The 15,812-nt window shown below is 41.1% G+C and overlaps 1 protein-coding gene across 7 annotated transcripts in view; it reads left to right on the top strand.

Annotated features, from left to right (window-relative positions):
* Nucleotides 1-15,812, top strand: part of LOC126106658 (zinc finger protein 3 homolog) — a 113,156-nt gene that overhangs the window by 5,472 nt on the left and 91,872 nt on the right. For 5 of the 7 annotated variants that reach the window (XR_007523380.1, XM_049913021.1, XM_049913020.1 and 2 more), the window contains exon 1: nt 6,586-7,095. The exons of the other annotated variants lie outside the window; for them this stretch is intronic. Coding sequence is in view for 4 of the 5 variants with exons in the window: in XM_049913021.1 (XP_049768978.1) it covers nt 6,727-7,095 (369 nt within the window). In the remaining variant the exon portion in view is untranslated. Of the gene's footprint in view, nt 1-6,585; nt 7,096-15,812 lie in introns of those variants that run through there. 7 annotated transcript variants of the gene reach the window in all.

Genomic DNA, 15,812 nt, shown 5'->3' with positions numbered 1-15,812 from the left:
AAAGTCAGGGGGGAGTCCATTTCTGATGACAACATTTTCACTTCCTCACGTAGTGCCAAGTAGTTGGACAGAATTCTAAAATCAGCATTTAACGCAAAAGAAAAATGAAAGTACTGATGGTAGTAATACAAACACTTGATTTATCACAGAAATATAGCATTTACTGAAAACTTGGGTCAATGGAGGTGTCCGATCCCATCCATCTGCTTTGACCCGCAATGTAAGGGTGTTATGGTGTGTGACGTCATTATGATGTGGAGATTAGTTTATGAGTTGATTGTGTTTGTAGATGTTGTCCTGTTGTGTTACGGCATGGAGTTTAGTTTATGAGTTGATTGTGTTTGTAGATGTCATCTTTTTGTGGTTGATGGTGCCCTCTGGTGGTTTGTATGTGTATGGTCCGAGTGTTATGTGGTGTATAGGGTTCATTTGAGCTTTGGTGTTGGTAGAGCGGAGTTGTTGGCAGTGTCTGTGACTGAAGGATTGAAATTGGTTTCAGTGAGTTATCAATCTCTCTCCTCTCTCTCTCTCTCTCTCTCTCTCTCTCTCTCTCTCTTGGTAGGTGTTATTGGTTTGCTATTTGTGGTGTGGTAAGACATTTAATTTATTGTGTGGCTTCTTTTGTTAGGTATGGATATGGCCAAGAAGTTCAATAGCGCGAGATTGCGTGCAGAGATTGGGGAGGACATGATGTCGTTGATTAAGTTTCTCCAGATGTTTGGATTGATAGCAGAGATTGTCAAATGTTGTGTCTGTAGAGCAAATATGAGGTTGGCGAGAGTTCAGGTGTCTCGAACCAGGGATGTGTACATGTGGCAGTATCAAAAGGACAGCCTTTGGCACTCCATTACATGCGGTACCTGGTTCGAGGAATCTAGGTTGGCCATGAGAGAGATTGTTTTGATAACTTACTATTTTTGTTATCAGTCCTCTATCAGTTTGTGTGTGTGTGCATGAGGCTGGAATGGGCGAGAGGACGGTGTTAGATTGGTTTTCTTTTTGTAAGGAAGTGTGTTCTGAGTATGTGAAGTCTAGGGGTAAGTTGGGTGGACTGGGGTGGTGGTTGAGATAGACGAATCACAGCTTGGGAAGAGGAAGTATGGGAGTGGTAAGCCTCTGGTTGGTTTATGGGTGTGGTGGGGCTGCTATTTTGGGAGGGGGGGTATGCTGCTGATTGTGTTTTCAGGATTTTGGAGGAGCTTTCTAAGAGGGAACTGGTGGGGTTAATTGAAGAGTATGTAGAGGAGGGGAGTACTGTAGTGTCAGATGCCTTTTCGTCATGCAGGGTTTGGGGAAGAGGGGTTATGATCATTTAGTTATGAACCATAGTTTAGAGTTTAAAAATTAAGAAACTGGGGTGTGTACTAATACAATAGGGGGGGGGGGGGGTGTTGGGGGTGCGGTTAAATCTGACATAGGGAAGGGGAAGAGGCACTCTCCTAACCTGCAATCTCATTTAGATGAGTATTGCTGGCGGCAGAGCGTCCCTGGGGATTATTGTATTTTTTGCATTCTTTTGAGGGCAGTGAGTAAGATGTACAGGCCAAGGGCGGTTAGTTGAGGGTGTTTGGTATGTGGAGGGGGGGGGGGGTAATGATTGTGGATTTGAGGGGGGTTGTTTTATAATTATGTTGCCAAGGATCTTTTTTGTTGCAGTTTTTTTTTTTTAGTTCTAATGTGTGATTGAGTTTCGTTTATTTTGTGGTTTTTATTTGTTGGCATATTTATGTTCTTTTTTGGGGGGGGCGCGGCGGTGGCGGCATTGGGGTTGGTAGGTTGTGTGTGGTCCGTGAGGGTTTTTTTGTGTTTTGTGTGTGTGTGTGTGTGGGGGGGGGGGGGTGTGGGGCTGTGTGTGTGTGAGAGAGAGAGAGAGAGAGAGAGAGAGAGAGAGATTGTGATTGGGGTTGGTGGAGTGGCCAACCTAGTGTGTAGTGCCAGAATTTGTTGGTGGTGATGTTATTGTAGTATTTATATTTATTTTCGTGTTTGTTTGTTGTTGTGTATGTAGTGATGTCATAGGCGCCATATTGAAGATGCTGAGAATGTTCATTTCCACCATGCTGATGACATAGTGGGTCAAAGCAGATGGGTGGGATTGGATGCTTCTATTATCCCCAAAACTTATATTGTTGTACTGTAGAATTTATTATTGCATCACTTAACACAGATCTTTTAGAAGCAACTTTATTTAATCCAATTTTTGCTGCAGCAGAAACTTTGTATGAGGGGCAAGATGAAAAAAAATAGTTCAGTCATCTTAAAAATTAAGATGACAACACAGCTTTAAGGCAAAGAAATGTGGAGACTGATATTCTGAATTACACACCAAAAAATATATAAGGCATTATATTTCTCACTTGTCAGAAAAAGAGTTTAAGAAAAATACAAAGAAGGTTTACAGAATGGGACTGAAATTCATTAATTTATTTCACACAAACAAACACAAAACTACAATTTAGATGTAGGTGACTTGACTTCTGCAGTTGTAGGTGCCACCACATGTGAATGTATTTCTTTTCTTCTTCTTTTTTTTTCAAAACAATCACAAAATCATTGATTGTTAAGCAAAACTCTTTTTGTGTGGCCACTTCTAATCAGAACATGCTGTAGCTTCTTCCTGTGGAGTCTCACTTCATCATGTAGCCTTATTTTACAATACTCAATGAGTACAGCCTTTTTCAGTAGAAGAATGTGATTACCAAGTGGAGCACAGCTTGAAACATGTTTGTTCAACTGAAGGAAAACATGATTCCTTATGTCCTGCAAAGCTGAGGAACTAAATTTTTAAAAGGGTTTTCCTCATAAACAATGGACATTTGTTTAATACTTTCTGGTCCATTTTGCACAAATAAACATGATCATTGGTACTAATAGATAAGCCATCTCTGTTTTTCCTGTTTGTACTAGAAATTTTAGAACATGGTGAAATTTGCCAAATGTGGCACTCCAGCTTTTTGTTCATTTTCCTAGCCAAATACAAAGTGTAAGAAACTCGATGGGGTATGTGATCATAGTCGTTATTTATTACAGTGGCAGAGCAATTAGCACTATTAGATGTGCCAATCTGATGTGTACCAAAACGCTCTTGGAAACTGCTTCAGACTGCTGGATTGATATTGTGCCCCTCCACAACTTATCACAGCATTAAAAAACACTTCCAAGAAGTCTTGAGTTAGTTTATTTGCCAGTGCAAAAGTCCTTTGTGGAGCAGATCTGTTTCTGACAGCGTCATACACAACTAAAGATGAATGTAGACTGCTCATAATAACTATAAAATCTGTTCTTATTGAGTGAACCAGTTAAGTTCCATCAGGAGATTCTTTTAATGTAAACTGGCAATCTTTTACTTGCTTTATGTTACAGAAAAAGTCATGAAATATAAACACATATTTTGTATAAAAAGCAGATCTTATTGTAATAAAGTGATTTTATTCCTTACAACAGCATTTCTGAAGAAGAGAAGTTTGTTAACATCAAGCATAGATGTGTCAGGAAGTCTTTTCTGAATTTATTTGTATGGAGTGTAGTCATGTATGAAAGTGAAACATGGACGATAAATAGTTTCAACAAGAAGAGAATAGAAGCTTTCAAAATATGGTGATACAGAAGAATGCTGAAGATTAGATGGGTAGATAACATAACTAATGAGGAGGTACTGAATAGAATTGGGGAGAAGAGGAATTTGCGGCACAACTTGACTACAAGAAGGGATCAGTTGGTAGGACATTTTCTGAGGTATCAAGGCATCACCAGTTTATTATTTGAGGGCAGCATGGAGAGTAAAAATCATAGAGGGAGACCAAGAGAGGAATACACTAAGCAGATTCAGAAGGATGTCGATTGCAGTAGGTACTTGGAGATGAAGAAGCTTGTACAGGATAAAGTAGTGTGGAGAGCTGCATCAAACCAGTCTCTGAACTGAAGACGACGACAACAACAACAACAACAACAACAACAACAACAACAACAACGTAACAAAACATTTCACCCTTTTTGTTGAGGAATCGTCAAAAAAGTAATGTTGCCTACCAAACTGATATTTTGTGTTCCACTCCTGTGGAAACGGTGGACCAAAAGACTCGCAGTGCAACAAAAACAAGTATTCACTGAAATTTCCTGGCAGATTAAAACTGTGTGCCGGACCGGGACTCGAAATCGGGATCTGTGCCTTACGCGGGCAAGTGCTCTACCGCCTGAGCTACCCAACCACGGCTCACTCCTCGTCCTCACAGCTTTACTTCTGCCAGTAGCTCATCTCCTTCAAGTCTCAGTCCAGCACACAATTTTAATCTGCCAGGAAGTTTCATATCAGCGCACACTCCCCTGCAGAGTGAAAATCTCATTCTGGAAGTATTCAAGCAGAACTGTAACTTTGTTCCACATCATTACGAAATGTCATATTCATGATCTGTTGTTGTTGTTGTGGTCTTCAGTCCAGAGACTGGTTTGATGCAGCTCTCCATGCTACTCTATCCTGTGCAAGCCTCTTCATCTCCCAGTACCTACTGCAGCCTACATCCTTCTGAATCTGTTTAGTGTATTCATCTCTTGGTCTCCCTCTCCAATTTTTACCCTCCACGTTGCCCTCCAGTACTAAATTGGTGATCCCTTGATGCCTCAGAACATGTCCTACCAACTGATCCCTTCTTCTAGTCATATTGTGCCACAAACTCCTCTTCTACCCAATTCTATTCAATACATCCTCATTAGTTATGTGATCTACCCATCTAATCTTCAGCATTCTTCTGTATTACCATGTTTTGAAAGCTTCTATTCTCTTCTTGTCTAAACTATTTATCGTCCATACTCGATTTTAACAAATTTCTCTTCCTCAGAAACGCTTTCCTTGTCATTGCCAGTCTCTTTCGTTTCCTTTATTGCTTGCTCAATATACAGAGTGAATAGCATCGGGGAGAGGCTACAACCCTGTCTCACTCCCTTCCCGACCACTGCTTCCCTTTCATGTCCCTCGACTCTTATAACTGCCATTTGCTTTCTGGATAAATTGTAAATAGCCTTTCGCTCCCTGTATTTTACCCCTGCCACCTTCAGAATTTGAAAGAGAGTATTCCAGTCAACATTGTCAAAAGCTTTCTCTAAGTCTACAAATGCCAGAAATTCATGATCTATGGAACAGTATTAGCCACTGTAAGCCGTGTTTAGAGATTCCCGACTCCCCTCTGTGACTGAGATCCTCTTTTCTTCCCCTTTTACTCTGCTCTTATCTTTTTTTTTTTTTTTAAGGATTGGTTAGTCTCCTTTTTCCATACGTACTTCTACATTCTAGCGGTTGCATCTTTTAAGTCGCAGGTGGTCTTGCCTCTGCTGCTTCAGAAGTGGGATATTTCCTGCCTCTAGCATAGTGTTGGGTTCGCTCTCTCTTCCTGACTTACCTCATTTTGTTTTTACCATTGACAACATGACTGCCCTTTTACATTTTTTAGCCGTTTCCCTTTTATTGTTCTGACTTTTCTGAGATGTCACACTATCGGAATGGACCACATTTGAAACAAGGGACTGATGACCTTGCTGTTTGGTCCCTTCTACCCCAACCAACCAACAAGTATGAGTGTCTGTACGTATGTAAGTTTGTAAACAGAAGTGTCAGAATGCCTTCAGGCCACATGTAAAAACGGTAATCATCACATTAATATTAGGAACTTCGCAGAAATCAGGTTAACTGCCCTACTACGTGTGTAACAGCAATAAGGCACGTTGTTTTCTTGTTAAAATAAATGCTTGATTTCAGCCATAAATAACAAAAACGGTAACTGTCAACTCCATTCGGTTCGCAATAACAAGAGACACGGCTTCCTCCCCCGAGTCAGGTTCCAGTCTAATGACGTCACGCCTGGAATAGAGGCCCACGAGAAAGACAGGCCCCGGCGCGTACCGGTACGTCGCAATGGTAGCTCGGCTCAGCAGACAAAATGCGTTGCAAAATTGTTAATTCGCAGCTGGGCGTATACGTACTAACGAGAATTGCATCTTCTACTGGAAACTGGTGTTATGAAGTCTTACTGATTAACAGTACTACAACAAAATTTAATTCAAGATCAATGCTCGACATAAATGGTATAACAGCTTGTTTATAGCATTTAGTATCTTCTGCTTAACAGTCCTCAGTTCAAGTGGTGCCTTATGCAGTTGATAATTATTTTGGCATGATTTTAATTTTATTGTACCCTAGTACAGCCGTAACAAATTATATGTAGGCTTATAGACATCCGATCATTGTAGGACTAACAACAGTAAGACTACATAATAGCGGATTCGAGTAGAAGATACAATTCTCGTTTGTTACGTACACACGTAGTTACGAGGTAACAGGTAGAGAAATGTAGTTTGTCTGCTGAGGTAAGCGAGCGAAGGCCTACCTTCGTGACATACGCGCCGCGGACTGCCTTTCTCGTTGGCCTCGCAATCTATCTTGTTTATGATTTTACTATCTTAGATTGTTTCAGCTCACGGATATACAATATTCACGAGCTGTAGGCGCAGTAGCAAGCTGCGCTGCTGACGTCAGAGTGAACCCAACCAGCGCTCGCTTGTCAGTAGCCCAGCCAGCAATTGCTATGACGTATTGTGTGGTAATTGCGTATGAGCCAAAACAATGTTGTTTACGTCAGTGTGAAGTTTATTAGTGACGCGATTGAGTACAGAGTTACGCCTTAATTTTCAGTGTATGGATGGATTTTTTTAGATTAAGTTTTTAAGTGGAAAATAATGGTTTGCTGCGCGATTGCCGGTTGTACTAACCATAGCAGACAAGTAAATAAGTTGGGAATTAAGTTTCATATATTTCCCAAAAAGAGTGAGACGAAACAAAAATGGATAAATGCATGTAAACGTGCAGATTCGTTTTCCGTTGAAAATGCTCGTGTCTGCTCAATACATTTTACTGATTTGGATTATGAAAGGGATTTGAAAAGTGAACTGTTGAACATTCCTTCGAAACGCAAACTGAAGACTGATGCTGTACCAACACTAAATATACCGTCTTCCGGTGCCGGTATAGGGTTTAGTAATGAGCGTAATGATGAGAGAGATGTGCGGGCACAAAAACGAAGCTACCGCCAAGAGGATATTGTACAGGTAAATTAATAAAACTAATGAAGAAATTAGTATTGGTTAAAACGTTAGCTGTGAAAACGAACACCACTATGGATGCGACAATGTTTGCGTATGTCAACCATTAGAAATTATGGAAATATAAATAAGAGAAATGCAGTTACTGGAATTATAACATGTTCAAAAATGATTAAGGGCTCTTTTTCTGATTGTCAACTACAGATAGTTATGAAAGGAGTACTAACTGGTCATCTGAAGGAATTGCGAAGCTTTGACTTCACATTGACTATCTTATGAAGCGTTATCACTTGTTAGGGACGTATTGAAATATTCTCTTCCTAGTGAGGTCACTGTTAGAAGACGACTCGAGCAATCTAGCGTTCAAACACGTTAGTATTTTGAAATATTGATCAAAGTTATTAGCAGAATTTGAGATGTAGTTCTTGCCTTTGATGAAGTAAAATTAAACAGTAATTGATGTTTTGACCAGGCAGGTGAGATTATCAGAGGAGCACGCAAAATGCTCAAGTTACGATCATCAGAAGTTTGGTAGGCCCATTTATTGTAACTTCGACACAGCCATTACGAAGTACAAGGTTCAAGTAATAGAAAATGTTGAATTAGTTGTGAGATCATTTGTGCATGATATGGGACCATCAAATAGAAACTTACAGGGAACCTAAAGGTTGCATAACCCAGAATTCGAAAATCATTAAAATCAAAACAGGAAAGTACGGTTTTTTTTTTTTTTTTTAAATGTGCCTCATTCCATAAAAGCGTAATTCCATATCATTTCTATGCAGCACCAAGCCCAGCCTACTCAGATTTCTTTCAAGTTTGGTGCATCCAATGATCCAGATAAGAGATGAAAAAATACCAATTTGGAGAGGGTTATGACAGCTGTGAAGAAAATTACAGGTCAGCAAAGTTTGGAAATTGTGTGAAATTTAGATGTGCCTGCCTCAACATAAATGACTGTAATTCTGGCTCTAATCCAGAAATTGCAATAAAACTTATATAACTGAAAGACGTATGAGTAGAACTCTACATTGTCATGCAATATAGTGGGTTTCTAACAGTTTTCACATTTGAGGCCATTAACCTTAATCTTTGACTTTGAATGTCTCAAAACACGCCACCTTTAATATTTTTGAATAAAAAAAAAAAGATTATATTGCTCCAATCTGTTCCTATAGAAATGGCGGATATCAAGATGGCACACTGAAGGCATTATGTCCAAAAATTTATTTTGCCAGCATCAATACACTATCAAAATGCAGTGAGCATAAATATTGAACGCAAATTATTAAAAACTGTAGTTCGCAAGTAATGTTGTTGCTATAAAAATGGTTAATATCAAGGTGGCACACCAAAGGCATCATGCCCAAAAATTTGTGTCATCTAAATTTCTGCACTAACAAATTCTGTGAAGCAGCTATGTAGCCACTTTTATTTATTTACTTATGTATTTTTTTGTCCAGCATAGCAGCAAATAGTAGCTGCTATTATTCTGACCAATTGATGAAAATTTCTTGCTGTGAACAGCCAACCTATCATCGTTAGCTTGATTCATGGGTTTGGCGTGTTTACTCAAACTGCAGTGTATGTGTGCTGTGAAGTACTATTTAGTAGTAGTTTGTAAAAATGGGTCCTAACGTATTGCTAGGTGGAAAATTTTGCAGCAAATGTAGAAAACAAATATCACCAAACCCATTGGTGCTTGCAGATGTTGCCTCAGCTGTGCTAGGTGCGCCAGAAATTTAAGTTAATGGTTGCAGGGTGTAAACTGAAAGAACAAACAAAGTGTGAACAGGCATCACCATTCTACAAACACTGTGCAGCATTTGTTGCTTGCAATTCTGCACTTCCAGATAGTTTCTTAGGTGCATGTCCTTACTGTCCAAGTGTGATAAGACTGACTGATTACATGCTTGAACTGTCTGATATGAATCGCATTGATGAAATCACTAGTAAGTATTGATTACCAACAGTCAGGAGACTGTAACAAGATGAGCCGACCATTTCATTGAGGTGTTTGCATCAAGTTTACAACTACTGATACCAATTTATTTATCACCCAGCAGTACTTACAGTTCTTTAAGCTCACTAAAAAAAGAATTCAAAGTAAGTTAATGATTTTTTTTTTCAATTTGGGCAGAATTAATTCTTTGTCATTCTGGGTGAAATACAGAGATTTCACTGGAATAGTTCAACGGTTGGAACTCGCCCATTTGTATCTTATTACAGAGATGCAAATACTAATGAGTTTCTTAAAATGTCACTTTCCAACTACAAAGCACATTTATTACTTTTCAGGGGATGTGTAACTCATTACTGAAACAAAAACCATTTCGTGGATTTTTCATATTTTCAGGAGGATTTTGATGTTACAGCAGAATGGCCGTGTTTTTGCAACAGCACATAATGTGAAGTCATTAGTAGTCTGTGACATGACAGACTTTTTTGTTTCAAGAATGTGGTGATTGCTCTGGGAGCCACCCAGTCTGGAGCCGAGACTGCCCTGTTTGTGCAAAGGAATGAAAAATTCAGGAACTGTAAGTCAGCAGTCGGATCCCCTACGCTGATGCCAAAAAGGAATATAAGGCGATGAAAGCTCCCGTCTTGTCCATTTATTGTGCTTCCATGGTGCAGAAACCTGTTCCTAAGGTTGACGCCTTAGTGCAGACATTGTCCAGTGTACAACCATCCACCACCAGCACCTGTACTTTCATGTGTACAGGCCAAGGCAAAATGAGCGAGGATAAAGCAATCCAAGCAGCCACCACATGAGAGACCAGCAACAGTGTTCCGTAGTGAGTGTCAAGAAGACACACAACAAGCAGAGTGCTTCTCAATGTCCCCTTTCCCCCTCATCCTTGAAGGGACAGGGTGCAGGGATAGGTTCATAATGTTTGAGTCAAAATCTATCCCCAGTGCTGTGAGACAACATTCTTCGCATCTGGCCGATGAGAAGGACATCATGGAGTTAGATGCCTTGGATCCAGGCAGCCCCTCCACTCCCCCACACTCTACAAGTGCTTCACCTCCGCAGTGCAAAGATAGGGGTAAATTTAAACCACATCAATGAAATGGCTTCCATCCTACAGTACAACTTGCAGGGTCTCAGGACACATGGGGAGGAACCCAGCCTCTTATCTCAGGGTAGAACACTGTGTCTGAGTCTCCAGGAGACTCATTTCCATCAGTTGTACACCTCTGAACTGCGAGGCTATGTACTCCACAAAAAGGAAGACCCGAGTGGAGAGAGAGCTAGAGGAGGCCTAGGTATTTTCGTCAGTACCGCCTACCACTCCTCGCCTCTCTCACTTGAGACAACTTTACAAGCAGTTGTTGTATCAGCGTACATGCGTCATCCGTTGACAATATGTTCCCTTTACTTGCCCCCACAAGATGCACTTTATGAAGAGGCCATAACGAATCTTATTACACAGCTCCCCTGCCCCTTCATCCTCTGTGGTGATTTTAATACACACGATGTGCTTTGGGGCTCTGCAACTATCTGCCCCAGGGGCAGAGCAATTGAGAGGCTTCTCGTCATGCGTATACTTGCTAAATGCGTGACAGAGCACTTACTTTTCCACAGCAACTGGATCGTTCTCTGCCGTTGATCTCTCGCATTGCTCTCCAGCTCTTGCTCACGCTGCTCAACGGGAAGTGGTCGATGACTTGCACGGAAGTGATCACTTCCCAATCTGGATTCGCCTGCCAGATGGGGTGGAACCCAAAAGCAAAGTGCCGCAATGGGTGCCCAGTAGAGCCGATTGGACACTTTATAGCCAGTTGGCCCAGTTCGAACATTCTGTGAATGTTGAGAAATGGGTGGATCATATTTCAAACTGATCCACGATGCCGCTGCAGCATCCATACCACAGTCCACGGGACAACAGAAGAGGCAACCTGTCCCTTGGTGGAGTTCTGAATGCTGCTCTGAAATCAGGACCAGGTGTGTGGCTCTGCGTAAGTTTACGTGTCAGCCAACTGCAGAGAATCTTGCAGCCTTTAAGGTGGTGAGGCCAAAATGTTGCCGAATTATTCAAGAGAGCAAGAAGAGGTCGTGGCAACAGTTCCTGAACACCATTAATGGTTCCACCAAAAGTTCCATTGTGTAGGGACCATCAGCAGAATTTCCAAATCAATCCCTGAGACATTGCCCAGACTATGGCAGCATATTTTATCACAGTTACTGCAACAGCCAGTCAGGATCCGGGTTTCCAGCACCATAGAGCAGTTGTTAGGTGTAGTTTGGACTTCTGGTCCACCTCTGAAGAAGATTACAACTGCCCATTTTCCATGTGGGAGCTGCTGTTCGTGACACATTCCCTGGACGTAACAGGATCCACTACAGTATGCTGCAGCACTTCACAAGGCAAAACAAAGATATCCTCCTCACACTTTTTAATGCCATTTGGGCATCGGGTCACTTTCCCAACTCGTGGTGTGAGGCAGTTTTAATTCCTCTTTTAAACCCTGGAAAAGACCATACATGCCCAAGTAGTTACCATAGTGTTGCCCTCACTAGCTGCATGGGGAAGACCTTGGAGTGAATGGTCAACTGTCGCCTTGTGTGGATCTTAAAATCCAGGCAAGTCCTTAGTCACTTTGACTGAGAATTCAGGAGGTATCGCTCCACCTTTGATAACCTGGCCCTCCTGGAGGCTGCTATACAACAGGCTTTCCTACACCGGCATCACCTTCTAGGTATTTTTTTGACATCGAGAAGGCCTATGATACTACTTGGAGGCATCTTATTTTTGAGCAGCTTCTTGAACGGGGTTTTTGTGGTTGTCTTTTCAGTTTTATTCAATCCTTCCTCTCACCACAATATTTTAGATATCAAGTCGGTGACGTCCTGTCTTATTGCTTGGAGCAGGGGAACAGTGTACTTCAAGGTAGTGTTTTAAGTGTGGCTGTCTTTGCCATAGCCATTACTAGCATTACGTCCATAGTGCAAATTCCTGTCCAGTGTTCTTTGTTTGTGGATGACTTCCCTGTGTTTTGCCCTTCTTCAAGCCTCACAATGACAGCATGTCAGTTGCAATTAACTCTTCAACATTTGGATGACTGGGTGCAGAAGAGTTGTTTTAAGTTTTCCACCGAGAAGTCTGTGTATGTTCTTTTTAACCATTCTCATTCCATTTTAAACTTTCTGAGTTGAGGATCAGTAACACTGTCCTTACTTTTAAAGACACAGTGAGGTCCCTGGGCCTCACATTTGACTCTAAGCGTACATAGTTACATCTTAAGGGCCTGAAAAAAATGGTCACTTAAGGCTTTAAGTATTTTAAAATGTCTTAGCCATATTATATGGGCAGCAGACAGGACCTGTCTGTTCCAGTTTTACAGGGAATTTATGCGATCTCGGCTCAATTATGGGTGCACGGTGTATGGGTCTGTGAGGCCTTCTTATTTAAAGATGTTGGACATGGTGCACCTTGAAGGTATTTGGTTGGCCACTGGGGCATTCAGAACGAGCCCCAAACCAAGCCTCTGTGCAGAGGCTGGTGAACTGCCACTTCATGTCAGGCGACGGCTACTTATGGTATGCCAGGCATATAAAACAATGTTCACACCCATCTACCATACCGTTGCTCAGCCTCCACTTGAAAGGCTTTTTCGTAACTGGCAGCAGTCAATGAGGCCCTGTGGGATTTGTGCACAGGATTGCCTTCTAGAGATGGGTGTGGTCGGTCTTCACATTTTACATCACGATTGGAGCAGATTTCCACCTTGGCTTCTCCAGAGACCCATGCTTATTTTAGACTTGACGAATTTTAAAAAAGATTGTACGTCAGATTTTACATTTCAACTGTTTTTTAATGTTTTAGATATGCATCACAGTTTCAAAATAGTGTGCACTGATGGCTCCAAGCAAGGAAATTCCCTTGGCTGCTCTGTCATGTTCCCAGCCATGTCACAGGGATTCGCCTTCCTGACAAGTATACTGTTTTCTCAGAAGGCACTGGAGCAGGTGTGTCGTATTTGGGGGAAACGGTTTCTCATTGGCTCCAATTCCCTTAGTGCCTTACAATCAGTACAGAACCTGTACCCAGCTGAGGAGTTGTCCAGCTGATATGTGACCAACTGTACTTGCTCCAACGGCAGGGTAAGCAGGTGTTATTCTTCTGGGTGCCAGGGCATGTAGGGATATGGGGAAATGAACAGGCCACTTGGGCTGTCAAGGCCTGCAGAGGACAGGATGTGGCACTGTGTCCTACTCCCTTGCAGGCTGTCATTTCTGCACTATACAGGAAGTGCATGCAGTTGTGGGGTGAGGAATGGCTGGCGGTGACAGTCAATAAGCTGTGGATGGTGAAGTCAATAACCCGGCCGTGGCATTCCCCCTCCAGTTGCTCAGGCGGGATGAAGTGACCTTCACATGTCTTGGATTTGGGCACCGCCCTCCCACATATAGCTTTTTACTATGGCGAGAGGATCCCCCGTTTTGTGATGCTTGTGGCAGGCACATCTCTAACCACCATATTTTAACGGAGTGCATTTTATATCGTGATTTGAGGCGAGAAGCAAATATTGGTTGGGATCTGCTCTCTATTTTAGCTGATGATGAGACGAATGTGACTAAGGTTTTAAAGTTTTGTGATGTGTTTGTACACTGGCCTAAACTTTTAGGCTGGAGGTTTTAATGTGTTGCAGAGTGGTTGACTTCTCTGTTCTTTATTCTTGTGGTCAGCCAGCCACATCCATCTGGTATATTGTTTTAGCTCCTTATACCACTTTCTTCCTGTGTTGTTAATGTTTTATTACTGATGCAATACTTCATTCCATGGTTCTGTGTGGGTATGCACATAGTTTTCCAACTTTTGTTACCTGTGTTTTACATGCTGTTTTATCTTCGTGTTTTTTGTATTATACTGGCACTCGTCTCAGTCCGTTTTTGCGCAGGCACTAATGACCTTGCTCTTGTGTGCCAATGCAAACATATCCGTGTTTATCAGAAATTCTGGGTGTATATCATCCTGACCAGGTGCTTTACCAAGTACAGTTTGTTTCAAGGCCTCATCCAATTCAGTCAGTGTCAATGGTGAAGAGAAATTGGATTCATTTGGTCACTGAGCTATTAGAGAGGTAAGTTTGCATTTTATTTTGGAAGTATGTTGGCTGTCGCAGAATGATGTAGGTGTCTCAACTAAATGGTTAGCAGTTTGGTTGCATGAATTACCAGGCTTGTGATGAGTTTATTGGAGGCTCTGCCAACCTTACACAGAAGTCTGTGTGCCTTTCTACTTGAATGTTTGAAATTTACATTTTCTACTGTCTCTCACCATCGTGCTCTTCTAGCTGTGTCAAGACCTTGGAGTAAGTCATCTGCAATATCGCTGTCGCCAGTTTTTCTATATTCTTCATAAAGTGGTTCGCCGTGCACATTCTACCCTGGTATATATTCCTTTCTGTATCCGCGAGGGATGAATTTCTTAGCAGCAGTAAGAACGGCCCAAGAGTAGTTTTTAGTTTCTGGTGGAATAAAACAGAAATATTTATCTCTTATCTAGGTGGTCGGCAAAGCTCCTCCAGTCATCAATGTGGAAATTCCATGTGGGTTGTGGTACAGATCTCGCTATTTGGACAGAGCGCCCCATATTGAGGATTACTGGCCTATGTTGGCTGTGTGGGAAATTAGGTGGCATAATCCGTATCACTTCAGGCAGGGGGTTTACCTTCATAGTCTCGTATGTTATTGAATGTTAAAATTCAGGAGTAAGTAAGAAACACGTATTTTTTTGTTTTATCCAAAAAAAAATTCCTGCCCCAAGATACAGGCCTCCAAACATGACGCTGCGAACACCATTCTAAAGATGCGTATTTTAGAAAAATTTTTAAAATGCTGTATCTCTATAACAGTCCTAGACATTTTGCTAGAGTTTTTTCTGTTTGAAAATAATTGCTTTATGATTACAATAGTATCATCTGCTTGGACATATCTGTCAAAGTTCTTTTACTGTCACCTTTGGGATGTTTTTTATAATTTACAGAAAAAACTTTTTTTAAAGAAATATCAATCCAGAAAAGTTAAATTTTTTTCTGTTGACTAGTACCATGTAATACTACATTCTCTGTAAAGGAGAGCTTCCGCTTTTAAGTTGGACAGGTTTTATTTTAAAAAATCATTTTTTTCTACTTTCAAGGGTAATGTATGTCTTCACTGAAGTTGTTTCTTACTAATTTCTTTGTAATGATGTTTATTTCTATTGTCTTTGCTGCAGTTATTTCTTTTCACTTTCATTGTTGCAGATATTTCTTACACTTTGTTGTAGTTACTTGTCAGTTTCTTTGTCATGGTTGTTCATTGCAGGTTTCTGTATTGTAGTTGTTCAGTGTTAATTTGTTTACTGAAGAGGCTTCTAAGGAATATAAGACCATCCAGTGAGTTCTTTGTTTTCATGAGGTATTTACCAGTTGACATAGTTGCAGTGTGTTTTGTGAAAAGGACTGTTTGAAATGTCTTCTGATGGGAGCTGCAGGAGAGCGAAGTGTGCTGACTATTTGCATATCAATAAAAGAGTTGTAACAAACTCTGTTCAGGTTGGGAATAAGTGTTCTCATTTGAAGACTGTTTGAAAGTGAAGATGATTCCAGTTACAACATTTTGTGTTCTAAATGTTTTGAAATAAAACAGTGGTAGTATCTGACCAAGGTGAAGCCTCCCATGGTGCAGATGATGCAGATTTTGCTTCAATAGAGGAAGAATTAAATACCCTGAAACA

Source organism: Schistocerca cancellata, chromosome 10, assembly GCF_023864275.1.
Source record: "Schistocerca cancellata isolate TAMUIC-IGC-003103 chromosome 10, iqSchCanc2.1, whole genome shotgun sequence".
Lineage (NCBI taxonomy): Eukaryota > Metazoa > Arthropoda > Insecta > Orthoptera > Acrididae > Schistocerca > Schistocerca cancellata.
The sequence above is the reverse complement of the archived record's forward strand: the minus strand, read 5'-3'. Positions and strand labels throughout refer to the sequence as shown.